The sequence below is a fragment of the Cyanistes caeruleus genome, chromosome 2, assembly GCF_971803275.1.
Source record: "Cyanistes caeruleus chromosome 2, bCyaCae1.hap1.1, whole genome shotgun sequence".
Taxonomy (NCBI): domain Eukaryota; kingdom Metazoa; phylum Chordata; class Aves; order Passeriformes; family Paridae; genus Cyanistes; species Cyanistes caeruleus.
Window position 1 is genome coordinate 120,361,389 of NC_141702.1, and position 20,783 is coordinate 120,382,171.

Here is a 20,783-nt window from a genome sequence, read left to right on the forward strand (position 1 = left end):
ATCCCATGGGATGAGGATCCCAGCGGGGTGAGGATCCCAGCGGGGTGAGGATCCCTTGGGATGAGGATCCCAGCGGGACGAAGGTCCCAGCGGGGTGACAATTCCCACCTCGAAGGCGGAGGTCCCGCCGCCCTTTCCCCCTTTTCCCGAGGCTCCCTCGGGACGCCCCGGCCGCCGCCGCCGCTCCCCCCGCGCTGCCGGGCGGGCCCCGCCGGGGCGGAGCCGCCGGGAGGATGCGGGAGGGGACCCGGGGCGGGGGCAGCTCCTGGCCGGGATTCACCGCCGCGCTCCCTCCCGGCCCCGCGGGCGCTTCCTTCCCCCGCCGGGGCCGCTATAAAGGGCGCGGCCGGGAGCGGAGCTCCGTGCTCAGCTCGGGCCGCCGCCGGCCGCCCCCTCCGCGGGCCATGCGGCCGCTGCTGCCGCTGCTGCTGCTGCTCGGGCCGCTGGCGCTGGCGCAGCCCCGGGAGCCGCTCCCCTCGGGCGCGCAGTGCCTGGAGCACGAGTGTTTCGCCGTGTTCTGGGAGTCCCGGCCCTTCTCCGGCGCCAGCGAGGGCTGCCAGCGGGCCGGGGGGCACCTCATGACCGTGCGCTCCACCGTGGCCGAGGAGGCGATCGCGCTGCTGCTGCAGGACCGCCCGGGCCGGCTCTGGCTGGGGCTGTCGCTGTCGCCCACCTTGTCCTGCACCGAGCCCGGCCGGCGGCTCCGCGGCTTCCGCTGGGTGACGGGCGACAGCAGCACCGATTACAGCAACTGGGCTCCGTCGGGGAAGCGCTGCGGCGAGCGCTGCGTGACCGTGTCCCGGGAGCTGCGCTGGGAGGAGCGGCGCTGCGAGGAGCCGGCCGACGGCTTCCTCTGCCAGTACAGCTACGGCGGCAGCTGTCCCCGCCTGGCCGCCCCGCACGGCCCGGCCGTCACCTACCGCACCCCGTTCGGCGCCCGCGGAAGCGAGTTCCTGGCGCTGCCTCCGCTCAGCCTGGCCTTGGTGCCCGAGCTGGGGCTGGAGCTGCGCTGCGAGGACGGCGAGGGCGCGGGGCCGCGCTGGGCACGGGAGGCTCCGGGAGCGTGGCCGTGCCGGCTGGCGGGCGGGGGCTGCGCGGGGACGTGCGCGGAGGAGCGCGGGGGAGCGCGCTGCTCCTGCCCCGAGGGCGCGCTGCTGGCCGCCGACGGGCGCGGGTGCCGCTCGCCCTGCGAGGGGGCGCAGTGCCAGCACCACTGCGTGGTGGCCGGGGACTCCTTCGTGTGCATGTGCGCCGTCGGCTACCGGCTGGCGGCCGACGGCATCAGCTGCGAGGACATCGACGACTGCGCGGCCGAGCCCGGCCCGTGCGAGCAGGAGTGCGTGAACACCCAGGGCGGCTTCGAGTGCCGCTGCCACCGCGGCTGGAGGATGGAGGACGGGCGCTGCCAGCGGCTGCCCGCCTGCTGGGCGGCTCCGTGCGAGCACTTCTGCGAGGAGCTGCCGCACGGCTACCGCTGCTCCTGCCAGCCCGGCTACGCCGTGGACCCGCTGAACGCCACCCGCTGCGTCCTGTTCTGCAACACCACCAAGTGCCCGCCCGTCTGCGACGCCACCGGCTGCTACTGTCCCGAGGGGTTCATGCTGGACGAGGAAATCTTTCTGTGCACGGACGTGGACGAGTGCAGCAGCGACCACTGCCAGTTCAACTGCACCAACACCCCCGGCAGCTTCCAGTGCCTCTGTCCCCGCGGCTTCCACCTCCTCGGCATCGACTGCGTCCCCATCCTGGGCGGGGGGGACGGCGAGGAAGAGTTCTCGGGGGACTTGGAGCCCGGCTCGCCCACGGCCGTGCCCAGCCGGGCCCCGCCGAAAGCGGAGGGGCTGCACCCCGGGGCGCTGGTGGGCATCGCCGCCGGAGCCCTGCTGAGCCTCCTGGCCCTGCTGGCTGCGGGGTTCCACCTGGCCAGGAAGCGCTGCGGCTCCCAGGGCTCGGGGGATTACAAGTACAGCGGCCCCCAGGAGAAGGAGCTGGGGCTGCAGCCTGTCCCCGCCGCGCAGAAGCCGTAGGGACAGCGGGCAGGACGGACAGCGGGCAGGACGGACAGCGGGCAGGACGGACAGCGGGCAGGACGGACAGCGGGACCTTTACCCTCCCCTCCTTCCCCCACTCCGCCCCTCCCGGCTGGGATTTTCGGATGGGTAATTCGGGAGGCGCTGCCATCACCCCGCTCCCAGAAATAACTCCTCTGGTCCCAGCCGCCTCTCGGAGCGCTGGCGCCGGAGAGCGGGGACGGAGGAACAGCCGGAGGCTGCCGCGCTCCCGCTCCGCTCCCGCTTCCTTGGCGCTCAGCTCTCCCTTCCCCGAGCCGGCGCTCGGGAAAACCCAGCAGGGAAAACCCAGCAGGGACGGCTCCGCGTGGAAGCGACTCTGAACCCGTGGGATGAGAGCGCGGAGTGGCCGAGGAGGGGACTTCAGAAGGACACCTCGACCCAAATCCCCCTCCCCAGGGCTGGACGAGTTTCCCCGGGAGCTGGGAGGCTCCCGCTTTTCTTTGGGATGGGGTTTGTTTGTTCTCAGCTGTTGTGGGAAGCACCTGTTGTCACCTCGGGCCGCTGCTGACAAGCGGGGACCCGGCTCGGTGTCGCCAGGGTGGGACTCGAATTCCTGATTCCCGATTCCTGGCGTTTTTTGCGGGATGTGGAGGTTAAACAGGGACACGAGGGCTGCCGGGGTGGGTTTTGTAGGGAAGGTTTGCGGTGCCACGTCCGGCTCCTTCCATGACTTAAGTTGCCTTCAGTTGTTGGATTCGGGGTATTTTCACGGCCCCTCCCGCCCTCAGGGATTCCCCCCGTTCCCTCTCGCAGGGCTGACTCTATCCCAAAGCAAAACATTCCCGCGGGGCGGGATCCTCATTCCCAGCCGCGGGCTGGGCTGGGGGGTGGAATTCGGGATAAGGATCTGGTTTTCCAGCTCCATCCTTCCCTGGGGAGCCAGAGGGGGTCCCGCTCCGGCGGCCTTTGGCAGCTCCGTGCCGGTGAAATGTTTTCCCGGGAGTCTCGGAAGCCTTGGGATCAGAGCCGGGCTGGGGGCGGTTCTGTTCCCCCACATTCCCCCTTCCCACCCTGCGGACTTCCCAGCAGGCAGCATCCCCCCCCCTGGAACGCTAAACCTCGGCTGCAAAATCCCAGCAAAATCAAAACAGAGGCGCTGCAGGAATGGCAGTTTTCCTACGGGGTCGTTATCCCGAAGGCCGGGGAGCCGAGGGTCGCGTCCATGGATCCCTTGGGATGGATTGAAGTGAAACCACATGGAGCGAGGGCTGGAAATCCGTGGATGTGCCAGGTTTATTTTAGGACAGTTTGGCTGCAGTGGGAAGGAGGGAGCTGTTGCGATTCTCCATAATTATCCGTGACTATCCAGAAACAGATAACAAAATAGAAAGGCGTCACTTGGGAAAATATCCAAGGAAAAAGGAAGGGAAAGGAAGGATGAGGTTGGAGAGAGGAAAGACCTTGCTAAGAGGCACCATCCCACCTGCAGGATCTGCTCCCTGCGGACCTTTCCTCCTTATCCAGCTCAAGCCCCAGCTCGCTCCTGGGTGGATCCGAGGTTTTGCCACCACACCCCCAAAAATCTCCTCCTCCCTCCTAATGTCAAATTCCCACTGCGGAGTCTTATCACGAATTCCTCCCTCACGGTGTCGGAGTCCCCCGAATTCCCGGCACTCCCTGTTTTATCCTCACCCCCTCTCCCCGGGGCCGTTTGTAAATCCTTATTTATTTGTTGGAATTTTACCCTGTCAGATGGAATTGTCTCGTGGAGATCCCGTGTGGGCACCAATAAAGCTTTGCCAGTCTGGTTTAGAGGAACTGCTCAGGGAATGTTCTTTCTCCCCTTCCCAAAAGTTCCTCCGGGAATCCAGGAAAACCCTGGAGCATTCGGGGCTGGTTACTTCCCCAGTGGGATTAAAAAGGAAGGAATGAGCCATAAATAACGGGCAGCATTCCAAGGGCAAAGTTAAACCCCAAATGAGCTGCAAGTGGTGCCGCCTCCACGCGCTGTTCCTCACCCCGGCCTTCCGAGCCCACCAAAACCCGGTTCTCCTGGTTTGGTTTGTTTTGGTGGAAGTTTGGTCCAGGGGCGTGCTAAAATCCTGGGAATTTTGGGGAGGGGGGGTGTGTTCCACGGGGTCTCGTTTTGCTGGGGACTCAGCAGAGCTGACGGCCCTTGGGAGTTTCCCCGGCGTCTCCCCGTCTCTCGGGAAGCAACGGGAGCGTATCGTTTATTAATCATGAGGGCCTCGTGCTCCGGGCTGTTTTGGGATCCTCCCCACGCCGGGTGGAGGCTCCCGGCTGCCGGAATCGCGGCAATAACCACTCCTCAACCCACGGAACTCTCTCCGTCCCAGGCCAGTCTTATGGCTTTTTATTTCGGAGAGCGGCGCGGCGCGACCGGGCCCCGGCCCGGCGGGTTCTCTCCGTCCGGGATCCCCTTTCGGCCCGGCCCCCGGGCTCCCCTAGAAGGGGGTGGTTTTGGGGAGGAGGGCCCCGGGCGCGCAGCAGGGCTGGGGGCGCAGGGGGTGCTGCTGGCAGGGCAGGGGGGGACACGCGCAGCCCTTGGCGTCGCCGCGGGGCGCGGCGCGGTAATCCAGGGGCTCCTCCTCGTCCTCGCTGTCCCCCGGCTCGCCGTCGGCGCCTCGGCAGCAGCACAGGCCGGCGGCGCGGCAGCGGCGCAGCACGCCCTGGAAGGAGCTGCGGAAATTCTCGGAGAGCAATCCGTAGAGGATGGGGTTGGCGCAGCTGTTGGAGTAGCTGAGCAGCAGCGAGGCGTTGTGGGCGCTGGCGTCCAGCCGGCCGGGCAGCAGCAGCTCCAGCAGCTGCACCACGTAGAAGGGCAGCCAGCACACCACGAACATGGCCACCACGGTGACCACCAGCCGCGTCAGCTTGCCCTCGGAGCGCCGCCGCTGCCGCCAGCCCACGCCCTGCGCCACGGCGCGCATCTTGCCGGCCAGCAGCAGGTAGCACAGCGCCATGGCCACCACGGGCAGCACGAAGCCCAGCGCGCTGCTGTACACCACGAAGGCGGCCGCCCACGCCGGGCTGGGCCACAGCAGGTCGCAGGCCACGGCGCGGCCGTCGCGGGTGACGGCGGTGCCGGCGAACACCGGGATGGGCGAGGCCACCAGCAGCGCCAGCAGCCACACGCCGCCGTTGACCAGCTTGGCCACGCGCGGGCGGCGGTAGGAGGCGGCGCGCAGCGGGTGCACCACGGCGATGTAGCGGTCCAGGCTGAGCACGGTCAGGCAGAAGACGCTGCTGAACATGTTGAGGCCGTCCACGCCCAGCACGGTCCGGCAGAGCGCGCGGCCGAAGGGCCAGCGCCGCAGCGCCGCCGCCGTGGCCACGAAGGGCGCGCTGAGCATGAAGAGCTCGTCGGCGATGGCCAGGTTGAGCAGGTAGATGTTGGTGGCCGTCTTCATCTTGGCGTAGCGCAGGATGACGAAGATGACCAGCGCGTTGCCCAGCAGCCCCAGCAGGCACACCAGGCCGTAGACGCACTGCAGGACCACCATGCCCGCGATCTCCGCCGCGCTCTCGCCGCGCCCCGACGGACGCTCGGCCTCGGCCGCCGCCGCCGCCGCCGCCGCGCTGCTGTTGGGGGGCGGCTCGGAGCCGGCCCAGCCGGAGGAGACGCTCCAGAGGGGAATCCCGGCCCCCAGGAGCTGCTCGGCCTCCGTGCTCATGGCGGGAGGCGATCCATGGACGGCGCGGCGCCGGCGCCAACCTGCGGGCAGGGCACGGGGCTGAGGGCACGGAGATCCCGGCGTGCCCGTTCCCCTGGGATTGGGAACCTCCTCCGTTCGCCGCCCCCCGAATCCCTCCATCGACACGCGCCCTGCCTGGACACCTCCTCGGGCCGCAGCATCCCGGATTCTTGGGATCTTGGAGGCTCTGGGGTGCGGTGGGAATTAACCCTGCCTGGGCCTCCTCAAACCAGGTGGGATGGCCTGGGAATCCCAACCCCAGCCCGGGATCCAACCCCAACCCGGCCTGGGAATCAATCAGGACCTGGTCCAGGATCCAACCCCAACCTGGGCTGGGAATCCCAACCTGGCCTGGGATCCAATCCCAACCCATCCCGGGATTCAATCGCAACCCGGCCCGGCATCCAACCCCAACCCGGCCTGGGAATCAACGCCATCCACCTTAAGGAGCGCCCGCCAATCTCCAGGATTTCGTTCACCCTGCCGAGGAGGAAGCCAGCCTGGAATGTTTTACCTCTCAGTATTCCAGGGATTGAAGGAGCCTCACGCCCTCCTGCCGGGGGGGAAGCGGCCGCTGCGGGAAGCTGCTCCGGTGGGATCCGTCACCGACGGAAAGTCCTGCTTGACCTGGATCAGATGACCGGGAAGATCCGGACCTTTTAAAGCGAAAGACAGAGCGGGGATGGACACGCGGGCTCTTCCCCCTCTCCCGCATCCCTACGCCGCAGGCATCGGCTTTCCATGGCGAAATAAACGCGGCGCAACTTTCTGCTCCAGGATTTCCGCTGGAAAACAGCGCAGCGTCCTCCGCCCTCCTCCCGCCGGGCTGCGCCGTCCTGCGGCTCCCGGCCGGAGCATTCCCGCTCCAGCGGCTCCTTCCCGGCGCTGCGGAGGGCGGGATCCGCAGCCCCATCCCCCCCGCCCCCAAACCCACCCCCCCCGCATCCCGCATCCCGCATCCCGCATCCCGCATCATCCCGCACCCCGCCCTCGCATCCCCCCCGCGGCTCCGGGGGGAGGCGGGAGATGGAGAAGGAATGGTTGCCTCGGCAACGCATCCCTCATCCCGCATTCCTGCCGCGCATTCCCGCCTTCCCCGCGCTCCTTCCCAGCGCCGCAGGGCCCCGGCTCCTTCCCGCTGGAGCCCCTTCCCTGCGGCGCCGCATCCCGGGATTCCGGGCATGGAGAGGTGAGGAGCAGCCCCACGTCCAGACCCACCGGGAATTCCAGCCCGGATTGGCGGCTCTGCTGGAATTGGGGTGCAAGGAGTGAAAATGGGAAGGAAATCCCCCCATTTCGTTCCTTTGTTGGAAATCGCTTGCTGGGTTTGGGTTTTGTGGGGATTTTTTTTGGATGAGAGGGATCCAGGGAATCTTATCCCTGGCAGCAGCTCAGCCCAGGCCATGGAATCATGGAATTGTGGGATCACAGGACCATGGAATCACGGAATGGAGGAACCAAAGGGCAGTAGGAATGAGGGAACCCCCGAGGTTGGAAAAACCCTCTAAAATCACGGAATCCGATGGTGAATCCAGCACTGGTCCAGGCCCCCCCAGTGCCGCATCCACATGGATTTAAATCCCTCCTGGAATCAGGAGTCCACCACTGCCCCGGGAGAGGAATGTTCCTGATATCCAACCTCAGCCTCCCCTGAGGCCCTTCCCTCTTATCCCGACTTTTATTCCCCGGGAGCAGAGCCCAATTCCCACCTAATTCCCCTCACGGAGTTGTAGGGAACGAGGTCCCCCCCCCCTAACCCAGATCCCCCTTTTTTCCAACATTCCCTTCTCCCTCAGCTGCTCCTTATCCCAACCCTGGCCGGGAAATGGTGGAGCTCATTGCCTCAGTCATCCCCAAATCCCAGCACCGGGAATTTCTGGGAATCTGGAGCTGGCTGAACGAGCCCATTTGTGGCCCCACTGCCGGGATGGGAATAGGGATAAAGATCCATCTGATACTCCTGGGAACGGGCTTGGAAATCCTGGGAAAACAGGTGGATTTTCTCCTCGCTGCTGAAATCCACGGCCGTGGTTAATGGTGCAGCTGGCGCTGATCCCGCTGGGAATGTCCGGGGAATTCTGGCACCCCATCCCCCCCAATTCCATGGGGTGTTCCAGGGGGACGGAGGAGAGCGGGATCCCGCTGTGCTGGCACAGAAATTCCCGGGTGCCAGCCCAGGAGCTCCGGGCGTTCCCGTCACAGCCGGAGACCGGAAAACATGGAATTAAACAATGGAAGCGGCCGCAGCTTCCATGGGCCCCCTGCACCTCCCGGAGCAACAGGAAACCTTTGCAGGCTCCTTTGCTGCCACGGAGGAAACTCCGCCGTGGATTTGATCCCAGAATTCCACGGAAAACTCTGGCTCGGGAGGAGCGGGAATAACCTTGGCTCCAGGGGGGACAATTCCAGGTGATTTGGAGCCTCGCCGTGGGATAAGGATGCTCTGATTAGGAAGCTTCGGCTTTCTTCCCGTTCCAGGAGCATCCGTGAAATCCTGGGACATCCCCAGTAGAGCCCAACTCCTAAAAATCCTGGGATTCTCCTCAATCCCACCCTCAGGAACGGCCCCTGATCCCGGATCTCGGAGCCTGCGCTGATGCCGAGGGAAAAGCGGGATTTGCTGGGCGCATCCCAAGGAATCTGTGGATCTTGGGATCAGCAGTTCTGGGATTTTAAGACCCGGGGTTTGTAGGGAGCCTCTACAGTCAAGGGATTCCAAGGAAAGCGTCCTGGGATTCAGTGGGATGTGGTTTTCCCGCTGTCCAAGGGAATCGTTCTGCTCTCTCCTTATCCTGGAATCCAGTTCGTTTTCCTCTTCATTCCCATTATCCCTGTCCAGGGATCCCCGTCTCGCTCCCCCGCCGGGGCTGGATCCCAAATCCACACCGAGGACTTGGGAAAAGCGGGAAAAGTGGAGCCTGTGGGTGCTGGGAATTGATGAACCCCTGAGCGGGGTGGGATTTTCCTGGAGGAATTCCCGTTTAAAGGGTCCCGCTCCCCTTTTCCAGGTAAACCCCCTATGGAATCCCTTTTCCACCCCTCGCATCTTCCCAGCAATTCGGGATCCAGGAATTCCGCACAATCCCGGAATATTTGGAAGGGATCCTAAAGGACACGGTGTTCCAGCCCCACTTCCATGGGCTGCTCCCGAATTTCCCCGCCCTTCCCGCTCCTTCCCGATTTTCCCGAGGAAAGCCCGAAATGTAGGGATTTGCTGCCCTCTCCTGGGAGCCGCCAAAACCTGGGATTTGGGATGCTTGGAAATACACTTTGGAATATTTTTTTTTTTAACGCTGATTAAAATCTCCAAAGCATTCCCAGGAAAGACAGGAACTATGGGAATAGGATTCTTCCCAAATGCCAAAAAAGCCAATTTTGAATCTTTTTTTTTTTTTTTTTTTTTTTTTTACCCCTCCTTAAACCCTTTTTATTTTCGGGAATTCTGGGAAAAGCTGGATCGGGAACAGCCAAAAGCTGACCTCGTCTTCCGGGAAATAAAACTTAAAACTTCCCGGGCTTTTCCCCCCCCCCCTTAACTCGGAGCTTTCAGCCCCTTCCCGGGCGTGGGAGGGAAAAGAATCAGGAATTTTTTTTTGGGATGTAAAGGAATTCCCAAAATATATTGGAGAAATTTTTTGGGAGGATCCTGAGATGAATGATAAGGGGGGAAAAGACCCAACAACAACAACAACAAAAAAGGGATTTATCCATTTGGGGAATTTATAAAGTGAATATCCGCCCAAAAATTCGGGAAGCCCGGAATTTGGATGGTGTTTGGATCCCGGGTGTCACTTCCGTGGATCCGTGGCTGCTCCCCGGGGTGTTTCCCTGCTTTTTTCTCCGCGGAAAACGTGGAAAAGCCTCGGTTTCCCTTTCCCGGTGGGAGAGCAGGCGGCGTTATCCCGGCGGGAAGTGGAGCCGGAGGTCAGGGCCTCATTCCCGATGCCAGCCGGGAGCTGGGATGTGTTTATCCAGTCTGGGATCCACACTGCAGCTCCTTATTCCCGGCCTGGCGCTTTTCCCGGGAGCTCCTGGGCTCTGGCAGCCGCCGCCGCATTCCAGGCCCCGCTCAATGCTCCTGTGTCTGCTCCTGCAAAGAATTCCCGCTGGGATGGGGACCTGGATGTGGGGATGGGGATGTGGGGATTGGGATGTGGGGATGGGGATTAGGATGTGGGGATTGGGATGTGGGGATGGGGATTGGGATGTGGGAATGAGGATTGGGATATGGGAATGGGGATACAGGGATGGGGATCGGGATGTGGGAATGGGGGATTGGGACGTGGGGATGGGAATTGGGATGCAGGGATGGGGATTGGGATGCAGGGAAGGGGATTGGGATGTGGGGATGGGGATTGGGATGCAGGGATGGGGATTGGGATGTGGGGATGGGGATTGGGATGTGGGGATGGGGATTGGGATGCAGGGAAGGGGATTGGGATGTGGGGATGGGGATTGGGATGCAGGGATGGGGATTGGGATGTGGGGATGGGGATTGGGATGTGGGGATGGGGATTGGGACGTGGGGATGAGGGATGGGGATGTGGGGATGGGGATTGGGATGTGGGGATGGGGATTGGGATGCGGGAATGGGGATTGGGATGCAGGGATGGGGAATTAGGATGTGGGGATGGGGATTGGGATGCAGGGATGGGGATTGGGATACAGGGATGGGGATACAGGGATGGGGATTGGGATACAGGGGCGAGGATGTGGGGATGGGGATTGGGATGTGGGGATGAGGGATGGGGATGTGGGGATGGGGATTGGGATGCAGGGAAGGGGACCGGGAGGTGGGGATGGGGATCGGGATGCAGGGATGGGGACTGGGATGCAGGGAAGGGGATTGGAATGCGGGAATGGGGATTGGGATGCAGGGATGGGGAACGAGCGCTGTGTCCTGGAGCTGGGGGATCCTGGGAATGTGGGCCGGGATGAGGAGTGGATCCAGCCCTGCTTTGGGATGGGGCCGTGGCCAAGAAATGCAGGGAAGCTCCAGTGGCTCTTCCCATTCCATGAATTATCCTCCAGCCTGCTCCCAGCCTCCTCAGCTCCCGAGGAATTTGGGGACCATGGGGCAATTCCCTGTGGCTCTTTTCCATAAATCTGCTGGAAAAGATTCCCCCCGGCTTTGGCGGGGTGGGAAACGCTGATGGACATGGAAACAGCACCTGGAATTCGCCCAAATCCCACTGGATACAAGGGCCACGCATGAGCTTGGATTTCCCACTTGGAAACACCGAAGGAGAGCTGGGAAGCAAATTCCGTGGGAATCTGGGCTGGGAATAACGTGTGGTTCTCCTTGCCAGGAGCTCTGTATCCCAAAACCACTGGAAAGGGAAAAACCTGGGAATACAGAATAGAGGGAAGGCAGCGGCAGCTCCCTGTGAAATCCCTGAATATTCCCAAGTTTCTCGCTCCGTGGTTGTGGTGAATTTTCGGGAAGAGCAGGAGGGAGCCGGGACAGAGGGATGCATTATCCACCTGAAATCCAGGCTGACATCACCTCCCCGCTCCCTCATTCCATAATAATTTTGGAGCTCTGGATCCGGAGGCTTTGCCGCTTCCTATGGGCTCCTGGAGGTTTTCCCGGCTGCCAGGCCGGAGGCACCGGGAATTTTTATGGAAAGCCGGCCGGGGATGAATGGAGTCCAGAAATAGAAAAGCTGGAGCAGCTCCAGAGGGAGGAAATCAGGGAGCCAGGAAGTTTCCCGTGCTCCCAGAGTCGGGATGGGGACACTGGGATGGATGGGCTGGAACACCTGGAAATCTTGGATACCTCACTGGGAAGCTGCTCCCTCTTTTCGTTCGGGTCTGGATTTCTTTTCCCGCTCAAACCCATGGATTCTCCCCTTTTCCAGCCGTCCCCGCAGCTGCATCGCTCCCGAGGGGAGGAGAGGCTTTTCCTGGGAATCCCAGATTCCCATCCCATGAGGAAATTCCCCCACCCCGCTCTGCCCAAATCCTGGCACCGCGGCCGCCTCAAACCTATCTGCAAACATCTGGGAAAACCTCTGGAAAACGTGGAGAATCGATTCCTCTTGCTGGCAGCAGCTCCTAGGTGTCTCCTTCCACGGTTTTCCCGCTTTTCCAGGAGTGGTTTTCCCTTAAATCCGGCTTTTCCCGCTCGGCTTTGCCCCTGCACCGGCGGGGTGGGAAAGAATTCCCTGCTGCAAACGGGGCTGGAGCGAAGCGACATTCCCTAGGGATCCAAATCCCTTCCCAGAATCCCTCCTGTTGGAAATCCCATGGGATTCAGTGTTTCCCTCCCGGATCCCCGTGCTCATCCTCCCCCGGAGGCTCGGGAAGGGCGGCAATTCCCAAGGTTTTGGATTCCCCGGGCTGCGGTTCCTGCAAGGCCCGAACGGGATCCCGGTGGGAAGAGGGAAAGGTGAGGGATGGATCCCATCCCTGTGGAATCCTCCGGGATCCCACAGAAAAAGCAGGAAAAGGTGGATTTGCTGCTGGTTTTGGGGATTGGAGCAGTGGGTGGGGCAAGGAGAGGGATAAACCCCAAAGGGAAGCTGGGAATGTCCTGGAAGGAGCCAGAATTCCCTAAAAAAGCAGTGAATCCACATTTTCCTGGCAGGGGTTGTTCCCTGTTCCCGGAGCAGCTGGATTTTAGGGATTGGATGATCCCGGTTCTGACCAGGGGCCTGACTCTTCCATCCGGATATCAATTCCACGTTCAGATCCTCGTATCCCACGGCTGGGAATGAGCTGGGAATTGCTGCTGCGGAGTCCTGTGACAGTGCAGGAGCCGCTGGGGAAATTTGGGAATGCTTCCCTAAAAAGTTGTTTAAAAAAACCTGGAATTTCAATGAGGTGTGAGTTCGCCTGAATTCAAGGAGGAAAGAAAGGGAAAAGGAATGGAGAAAGGAGGGGAAAAGGAAGGAAAAGGAAGGAAATCCTCTTTTTCTCCTCTTTGCTTTTATCCATGGGATGAATAAATCAAAACCTGGGAGCAGGGAATGGGAAGGACGATGCACGGAGCGGGATTTGGGGATGGGAGCCGTGATACTGCAGGAAAAGGAGGAATTACGCAGCAGGAATTACAATAATGTCATTCCTGTTTGCTCCGGCTCCCGCTTAATCCGCCGGGAACTCTGACATTTCCCAAAGAATCCTGCACCTCGGGAAGTTCGGAAAAACGCTGCGCCTCGCCGAAAGCCGGGGATGCTGGATCCTGCAGGAATAAATGGAAAGCGGGATGGGATCCGTGGGTGGATGGGAGGCGGATGCGATCCCACGCTGGGTTGGGATAACGGGAATACGCGATCCCATTTGAGGTTATCCCAGTGCCAGCGCCGATCCCAACCCGGCTTTTCCAGGGATTTGGGCACTTTGGGGGAGTTGAGTGTGTTGGAGTTAAAAACCGGGCTGGGGAAGGCAAGGCAAGAGCCAGCGGTTTTCCTCTGGAATTCCAGGGCTTGTGGTACTCCTTTTCCTCAGGGCTGGGAAATGTGGGCTGGGAAAGGGGAGCTGATCCTCCCTTTTCCTCAGGGAATACGAGCTGGGAAAGGGATCCATGGGGTGCCGCCCCTTTTCCTCATGGAATATGAATTGGGATACAGATCCATTGGACACTGTTGCTTTTCCTCATGGAATACGAGTTGGGAAAGAGATCCATGGGGCATTGCCCCTTTTCCTCATGGAATACGAGTTGGGAAAGAGATCCATGGGGCATTGCCCCTTTTCCTCATGGAATACGAGTTGGGAAAGAGATCCATGGGGCATTGCCCCTTTTCCATATGGAATATGAGTTGGGAAAGAGATCCATGGGGTGCTGCCCCTTTTCCTCATGGAATATGAGCTGGGAAAGAGGATCCAGGGCCGGATCCGGGGCGGAGCTCCGGCATGGAGCTCATTTGCCGGGATAATTGTATGCTTTGCCCTTAAGCGTATTGATTCGGAAAAGTTAATCAGGACCATTTGGAAGCGCTTCCATGAAAAGCCAGAAAATCCCATTAAACTGATTAAAACTGAATCCATCTTAAATAACCCCCTGCTCCTTAAAAGTGTTGAAACAGGGAATTGTGTTCAAATAAAATTATTTCAGTCAAACACGGCCGGCGGCGGCTCCCGCCTGCCCAGGCGGCCCCGGAATTCTGGGATAACGGGAATGCTGGGAAGGGAATGAATCTCTTTTTCTGGGATGAATCCTTGGGAAGCGAAACTGGGGGCGGTGGGGGAGGTGTGGCCACTTCTAAGGGAGGGGTGGGGCACACCTTTCTCTTTTCCATGGATTTTAGGGGAAAATTCCTCCTGGAAAAGGTTGGGAAGCGCTGGCAGAGCCGCCCAGGTATCCCAGTTCCCAGAGGGATGTAAAGCTTGGGAATGTGCTGGGGGAATGGTTGGACATTCCCAGCTGTCTCTGCGCTGGGATTCTGTGGTTTTCCTTCAAAAAGCGACGCTTCGCTTCCGTTTATTCCCGAAACACCGGATCCTGGGGCTGGGGAATATTCCTGGATATTTGAAATGGAAACCTGGGAAGCTCCTGGCAAACGATCCTGAGGGAAGGGCCCAGCTTGAGCTGGAGTCTGGGCTCCGCTCATCCGTGCCTGGGAATCCCCGAGGATTTGGGATGGATGGAATTTGGGTTTTCCAAGCCTGGAGCTGCTCTTCCCGTGGGGAAGGGCTGCAGGAGGAGGCTGGGATAGGGTGGGAAACCCTTGGGATGAGCCTTGGGATCTGCCTCATCCTGGGAGCCGCAGGGCAGAGCTCCCTGCTGACATCAGTGCCTGGAATGACACAATTCCTTCTGGGAGCAGGGAGGGATGGGGCCGATCCCAGCAGCGTTCCCACCCCTGCCTTGTTCCCATCCCAGCATTCCCACCCGTGCCGTATTCCCATCCCAGCATTCCCACCCCTGCCTTGTTCCCATCCCAGCATTCCCACCCGTGCCGTATTCCCATCCCAGCATTCCCACCCCTGCCTTGTTCCCATCCCAGCATTCCCATCCCTGTCTTCCCATGGGATCCACTGAGCTTCCCCAAATCCACCTGCTCTTGGAACGAGTTTGGCTGAAATTCCAGCCTGGAGCATCCAGCAGTGGGAACTGATTCTGAGGGATTGGGAAGGCGTTATCCACCCGGAGTGCGGGATTATCCCTGATTTCATCACTCAGCCGGAGCGCGCTGGGAGATAACCGGGATTGCTCCCAATTTGCTTCCCAATGGATTGATTTTCCCTTTGGAGCTTCCATGTCTCCCTCTGGATAAAGCCCGAGGGGGAGCCAGCAATACCCGTGTCCCTAGGGAAGGATGGGAATGATGGGAATATGATGGGAATGATGCCACTGGCTCCCATCCCGAGCTCCATCAGGGACCGATCCTGAGGGATTCTGAGCATCCCACTCCAGCCAGCTTGAGCTTTGATTCCCCTTTCCCAAAGTTTTCCATACAGGACGGGCTCGGGCACAGCGGGATATGAAATTCCATGGGGATGTCCTGGAGCTCGGCATGGGAAGTGTGTCCCACGCTCCACGGACACGCCCTTGGCACCGACATTCCCTGCCCAAAATCCCATTTTTTTGGGGGGATTTTTCCCACAGGCAAATCCTGTTGGGGAATGTTTGGGAAAGGCCTTCAGGCAGAGGGTGGAATTCTGGGCTGTCCAGGAGCGGATCCCTGCGGATCGGGATTTTCTGGGAGGCCCTGCAGGTGACGGCGCAGGGAAGCGGGAGCGGATGGCAGCCATGGAATCCTTCGCCTCTCCCCATTCCCGCTGCTCCCGCGGATGTTTCCTCGGGAATGTTGTGCCATTCCCGGTGAGGAAGGATGGATGAGCGTCCTGAATTCCCAGCCCTGACCTCCCGGGAGCTGCCAGGCTGCTTTATCTCCCAGCATTCCCAACAAAGGAGCGGCGGCCGTTTGTCAGCGCCTGCTCCCGACCGCAGGAATAAATCCTGGATCTCTCCTGCCCTCCCTTCCCAAGGCCGGCTGCCGGCCGAGCCCCCCGCGCCGCTCCCAATCCCAAACCCCGGGGAAGCCGGGATAACGGGGAGCCCGTTAGCATCTCCATGGAGCAGCGGGATGCAGGGATGCTTCCTGAATCCACATCCTGCCTTCCCCGCGCTCCCAGGTGCTGTTTGCCGGCCTCGGGAGCAGCTGCGCATCCGAGCGCCAGGAAATCTCCCGCTCCTCATCCTCCTCCCGCCCCGGGGGCCCTGCATCACAAGGCCCGCGGATTTCCTCGGATAGCGGCCGGTGTTTGCCGGGATCCCCGGGAGCTGATGAGGTGTTAATGGGAGCAGGGATCGGGATTGGCGCGCGGGGGGGGTCACGGCCGCATCCCGATTTTCCCAGGCAGCTGGGAAAAGCGGTGGGAAACGACCCCCCCACCGCGCCGAGCCTAAAAGGGCGGGGAGCGGGGTGGAAGTTCGGGATGCAGGGATGCCCCAGGGGGCGGGGATGGTGCCTGTGGATTGGGAATGTTATCCTGTTAGGGGCTCTTTTGTGATGGAAGCCGAGGGGGAAGAGGGGCGGGAGTGAAAGTTGTGTGCTCCAGTGAAAGTTGGGATACTCACTGGGGAAACTGGGATGGTTTCCATGGGAATTGGAATGCTCCCTGGCGAAATCGGGGTATTCAGTGGGGAAATTGGGATGCTCGCTGGGGAAACTGGGATGGTTTCTATGGGAATTGGGGTGCTCGCTGTGGGAATTGGGATGTTCCCTGGGGAAACTGGGATGCTCGCTGTGGGAATTGGGGTGCTCTGGCCCCCTGGCCCTGGAAGCTGGGATGTGCCTGCACCCTCCCAGTGAGAGCCGGGATAAAGGCCACAGGATAAAGCAGAATCCCGGTGCTCCATCAGGTGAATCCCGGTGGATGAGGACACTCCCGGCACATCCCCAGCGCTATCTCTGGAGATAAGGAGCGGCCCCGGCATTCCCAGGTGGAGCCGGGGCTGATGAGCCGCGCAGGGCTCCCGGCTCCTCTCCAGAGTGGATTTACATTCCCGGTGGGGAGCTCTGGCTCCGCGGCAGAGATTGAATCAGCTGGAAAATGGGGCTGGAAAGGTTGGGAATGGAGACAGGGAGGCTGCTCCTGCAGATAAGCGGAGCCCTCGCCTCTTCCCGGTGGGATGAGGGCTGGGTGGGACTGGAGTCACCGCATGGCCCCAGGGAATGGCTTTTCCTGGCTGTAAAGGAGAAGGAAAACCGGGAGCTCCGGCTGTGGGCCCGCTGGATCGGTACCGGCAGAGCTCCTGGGATTTGGGGACATCTCCTCTCCATGACCATTCAGGAGTTTCGGCGAGGAGCGAGAGGAGAAGGGGGAGAAGCTGGAGAAGGGTGGATCCGGGTTGGATATGAGGGGGAAAAAATCCTTCCCTGGGAGGGTGATGAGGCCCTGGAACAGATTTCCCAGAGGAGCTGGGGCTGCCCCATCCCTGGGAGGCTCCGAGGCCAGGATGGAAGGAGCTGGGATGGCAGAAGGTGTTCCACGTCCTGCCCACGGATGGGACGGGATGAGCTTTAAGCTCCCTTCCAAACCACCGCGGAATTCCATGAAATTCATAAAAAAAAAAAAATTTAAAAAAATTAAAAATTAAAAAAATTCCAACCTTATGGATATCCCGGGTCTCTCTGCCCCGTGGCTTTTCTCCCACAGGGCTGGAATTGCCGGTGGAAGCTGAGGGAAGGACCGGACCCGCGTGTGCGCCACGTGCCGCCATTCCCGCGGCGGCTCCCGAAATCCCTCGGCGCACACCTGGCCCCGGGAGGGGGGGCTGGGGTGAGGGGGGGCTCTATCCCTGCTCCCAAAAAAAGCTGGAAATAGCAGCAGCTCTGTTGATTCACGACCGCAGCCCTGCCTGCCCCGCTCCGGGTCCGAGCTGTGTTTTATTTTAACAATCCTCCCTTTTTCCCGCTGAGCCGAGGGCACACGGAGCGGCCAGGGCTCCCCTGGATATTCCCGGGGGGCCGGGCCAGCTCCTCTTTTTCCCCCCCTTGGAAAAACAAGCCCGAGGCACAAAAAGCCTTTGTGCTGATCCCCGGGGAAGGGGATGGCACCCTGGGCTGGGGAGGGCCCGGAGCCGCCCCGGGAGCCCCATCCCGCGGGGTGATGCCTCCCCGCGCCAGCCCCGGCAGGAATGTTTGCTGTCACCGCAGCCCGCGGCAGGGAAATATTTTCCAAGGAAAAAAAAAAAAAAAAAGGCCTCCCAGTGTATTCCAGCTTCCAGCGGCCTCTGTAGCCGTCTTGTTCTGCCGCCGCCGGGACACCGAGCCGGAGGAAGAGAGAGGCAAAGGTGGGAGAGCTTTAAAAAGCTCTGGTTAAGGTTGTTCCACCCTCTGGAAAAGGGATTGGGAAGCTGCAAAACAGCCGGAGCCGCAGGACAGCCGGAGGCTGCTTTCTGGGGCAGAGGGCGGTTTCCCTCCCAATCTCAGCTCCGTATCCCAGTTTTGGGATGGAGAGGGACAACAAGCTGTCCTTTCCCGAGTGGAGGATGCTCTCCTTCCCCAAATCCCAGCTCCGAAACCCCGCTCTCCGTCCCAAAACCCAGCGAGGATGCTGCTGCAGCAGCTCGGGCTGGAGCCTGTCCCTGCAGCTCTTTACTCTGGCACCAAAACAAAACGCACTCAGAAAACTGTGAAAAATAAGCCCAGCTCGGGAATGCAGCTGATTGGAAGTTTTTCCAGCGGCGAGCGCCGTCCGATCCGCGGAAAACCGTTCCTGGGGCGGGTGTTGATTTGGGCACTGTTTCCTCGGAGAGGGGAAAAAAAAAATTAAAAAAAAAAAAAAAAAAGAAAAAAGAAAAAAATCGGAGCGAGGTGGGGGGAGAGAGGTTTGGAGCTGCTGCCATCACGGAGCTTTTCCAGCCCTCTGCAGAACGGCTCTTCCCTGGAAATGCGCTGGATTTAGCAGCCCGAGGGTTAGTGCTGGGCTTAGTGGCCCCAAAAAGGTTGGATTTCGGAGGCCAAAAACCATTGGATCCAGTAGCCCCAAAAATGTTGGATTTAAGAAGCCAAAAGCCCTGGATTTAACAGGCCAAAACCATTGGATTTAGGAGCCCAAAACCACTTGATTTAGTAGCCCAGAACCATTGGATTTAGGAGCCCAGAACCATTTGATTTAGAAGGCAAAAAACATTGGATTTTGGAGGTCAAAACCTTTGGATTTCATTGCCCAAAACCATTGGATTTAGGAGCCAAAAACCATTGGATTTAGGAGGCCAAAGGCACTGGATTTGGCACTCCAAAATCACTGGATTTACCAGTCCAAAGGCACTGGATTTAGTACCCCAACCTACCGGATTTCAAAGGCCAAAATCCCTGGATTCATCAGCCCAAACCCACAGGATTTGGGATCCGAAGGCTCTGGATTCACCCGCCTGCCTCGGGCCGCCAGCGCAGGGGACGAGGCCCCAGGGGCACAGGAATTCTGATTTTACCGGGAGGGAATCGCTGGCTCTGTTCTAGGGGCAGAAAGTCTTGGAAATATTCTGGATTCTGGCCGTGGGAGCCAGCCTGGCTGGGATGAGCTGTGCCCTCATCCCACTCAGGACAGGCAGCCTGAAATTCCCTGTTTTCCAGCTTTTCCAGGGCTGGAGCAGGTGCCAAAAGCTCCTCCTGAACCCAAGGCCGTTTTTCCATCAGAAAATCTTTATTTTTTTCCAGCGGAAACAAAGGATTTCCACTTGTCCGGCAAAATGAAGCCGATCCCGCGGTCAAAGCTCCCCCGGATTTTAAAGCCCGAGTTGAAATGGAATTTTTTCCCCCCTGGAAAAGAGCAGAAAGGGAACAAAAATATCCTCGCAGGTGGCAGCGACCTGCGGGGCGGCGCTGGGATGGGGCGGCTCCGAAATTCCCACCGTGATCCAGCTGTCACCGCGGCGCCGCCGCTCCCTCGTCCCGAGGGACAGCACCGGGATTGTGCCGACCCCGAGCAGATTTATGGGGTGATCCTGGCCTGCTATTAGTGGTCACGGAACCGCAGGCTCCCAGACAGGGCCCGATCCCAAGCTCCCGTGGTTTTCTTGGAAGCAGAGATCTCCGCTCCGGCTGTTTTGCCGGGGACACCTCATTCCCGGGAAAACGGGGTGCCCTTGGCAGCAGGCTCGCCAGGAGGGGACACGGGGGGTGACACGGAATGAGCGGTGCCCAGCTCGGAGAGGCTCCGTCGGCTATTTATACCCGGAGCGCGGGAATGGAGCCGCTCGGGATAAATGGAGCTATTTTCAAGGTCTTGGCCAGGTCTAACTGGTTTAAACAAGGCCGGGAATGACTCACAGGGCTATAAATGTCCGTCAGAATCCTCGGAGAGGCTGTCTCCGATGGATCTCCTTGGAAAAGCAGCCTCCTGGAGCGCTGAGAAAGCTCCTGTCTCCCTGCTCCGGCACCAAATCCCGTCAATCCCAAAAGGCTGGGGCCGGTGGGACCGGGCCCGTCTCCACCTGTACGGAGCAGATTTGGGAATTTTGGAATATGAGGAATTTGGGAATCGGGTCCCTTAATCCTGCTCCTTGGATGATGTGCTGGGCCCTCCCTGGGGTCACCCATCCCCCTCCCCGGGCGGCCGATTCCCGGTGGGAGCCGGAGCACCTCAGCCAGGCTGGAAGCGCTCCAGCGGCGCCGGGGTTTTTGTTAGGAAATAACAGGGAGCTGTTAAGTCCCAGGGTTTTGGGAGGAGGCTCCAGGTTCCATTTTCTTCCTGTTTGTTTTCTTCTTGGGAGCCCAAGGACATTTCGGTTTTCAGCAACTGATCATTAAACATCAAAAATATTTCCCGGGATGAACCCAAAACCTGGATATTTCAGCCGGGTGCAAACTCCCCTGCCTGCCGGGAGAAAACATCCATGGCACGGATTTTCCCGGGATGGGGGGAAGACTTTCTTCCCCTCCTTTCTCGGTCTGGGCATCTCCCTGGGCTCATCCTTCTGGCTGTGCCGTGGGAGCCGGGCACGAATCTGTTCGCTCCCGGTTTTCCGCCGCCGGCCGGCTCCTCCGGCCGTCATTCCGGATGCCTGCGCATCTTGTTTATCCAGCAAAACGTGCTGCTGGAAAGCCGGGAATGGGCGTCACGTGGCCCACGGCAAACAGCCGGCAGATGCCCTCTG

The 20,783-nt window shown here is 60.3% G+C and overlaps 2 protein-coding genes across 3 annotated transcripts; one reads left to right on the plus strand and one right to left on the minus strand.

The window, feature by feature from the left end:
* Positions 1 to 368: 368 nt before the first annotated feature.
* On the plus strand, positions 369 to 3,824 carry THBD (thrombomodulin). The gene has a single exon (XM_086879343.1). The coding sequence runs from the start codon at positions 405 to 407 to the stop codon at positions 2,025 to 2,027; it is 1,623 nt and encodes a 540-aa protein (XP_086735469.1). The 5' UTR covers positions 369 to 404; the 3' UTR covers positions 2,028 to 3,824.
* Positions 3,808 to 8,018, minus strand: SSTR4 (somatostatin receptor 4). Of its 2 annotated transcripts, none has more exons than XM_086879342.1 (3): positions 6,947 to 8,018; positions 6,243 to 6,384; positions 3,808 to 5,748 (listed from the first exon to the last, which is right to left on the minus strand). In XM_086879342.1, the coding sequence occupies exon 3, from the start codon at positions 5,705 to 5,707 to the stop codon at positions 4,478 to 4,480; it is 1,230 nt and encodes a 409-aa protein (XP_086735468.1). In that variant the 5' UTR covers positions 5,708 to 5,748; positions 6,243 to 6,384; positions 6,947 to 8,018; the 3' UTR covers positions 3,808 to 4,477. The 2 variants fall into 2 exon arrangements, with proteins under 2 accessions (XP_086735468.1, XP_086735467.1); XM_086879341.1 differs by lacking the exon at positions 6,947 to 8,018 and adding an exon at positions 6,712 to 6,923.
* Positions 8,019 to 20,783: the final 12,765 nt, after the last annotated feature.

Excerpts from the sequence above, each read along its gene's own strand:
- THBD (XM_086879343.1), top strand. The coding sequence starts at position 405 with ATGCGGCCGCTGCTGCCGCTGCTGCTGCTGCTCGGGCCGCTGGCGCTG.
- SSTR4 (XM_086879342.1), bottom strand. The coding sequence starts at position 5,707 with ATGAGCACGGAGGCCGAGCAGCTCCTGGGGGCCGGGATTCCCCTCTGG.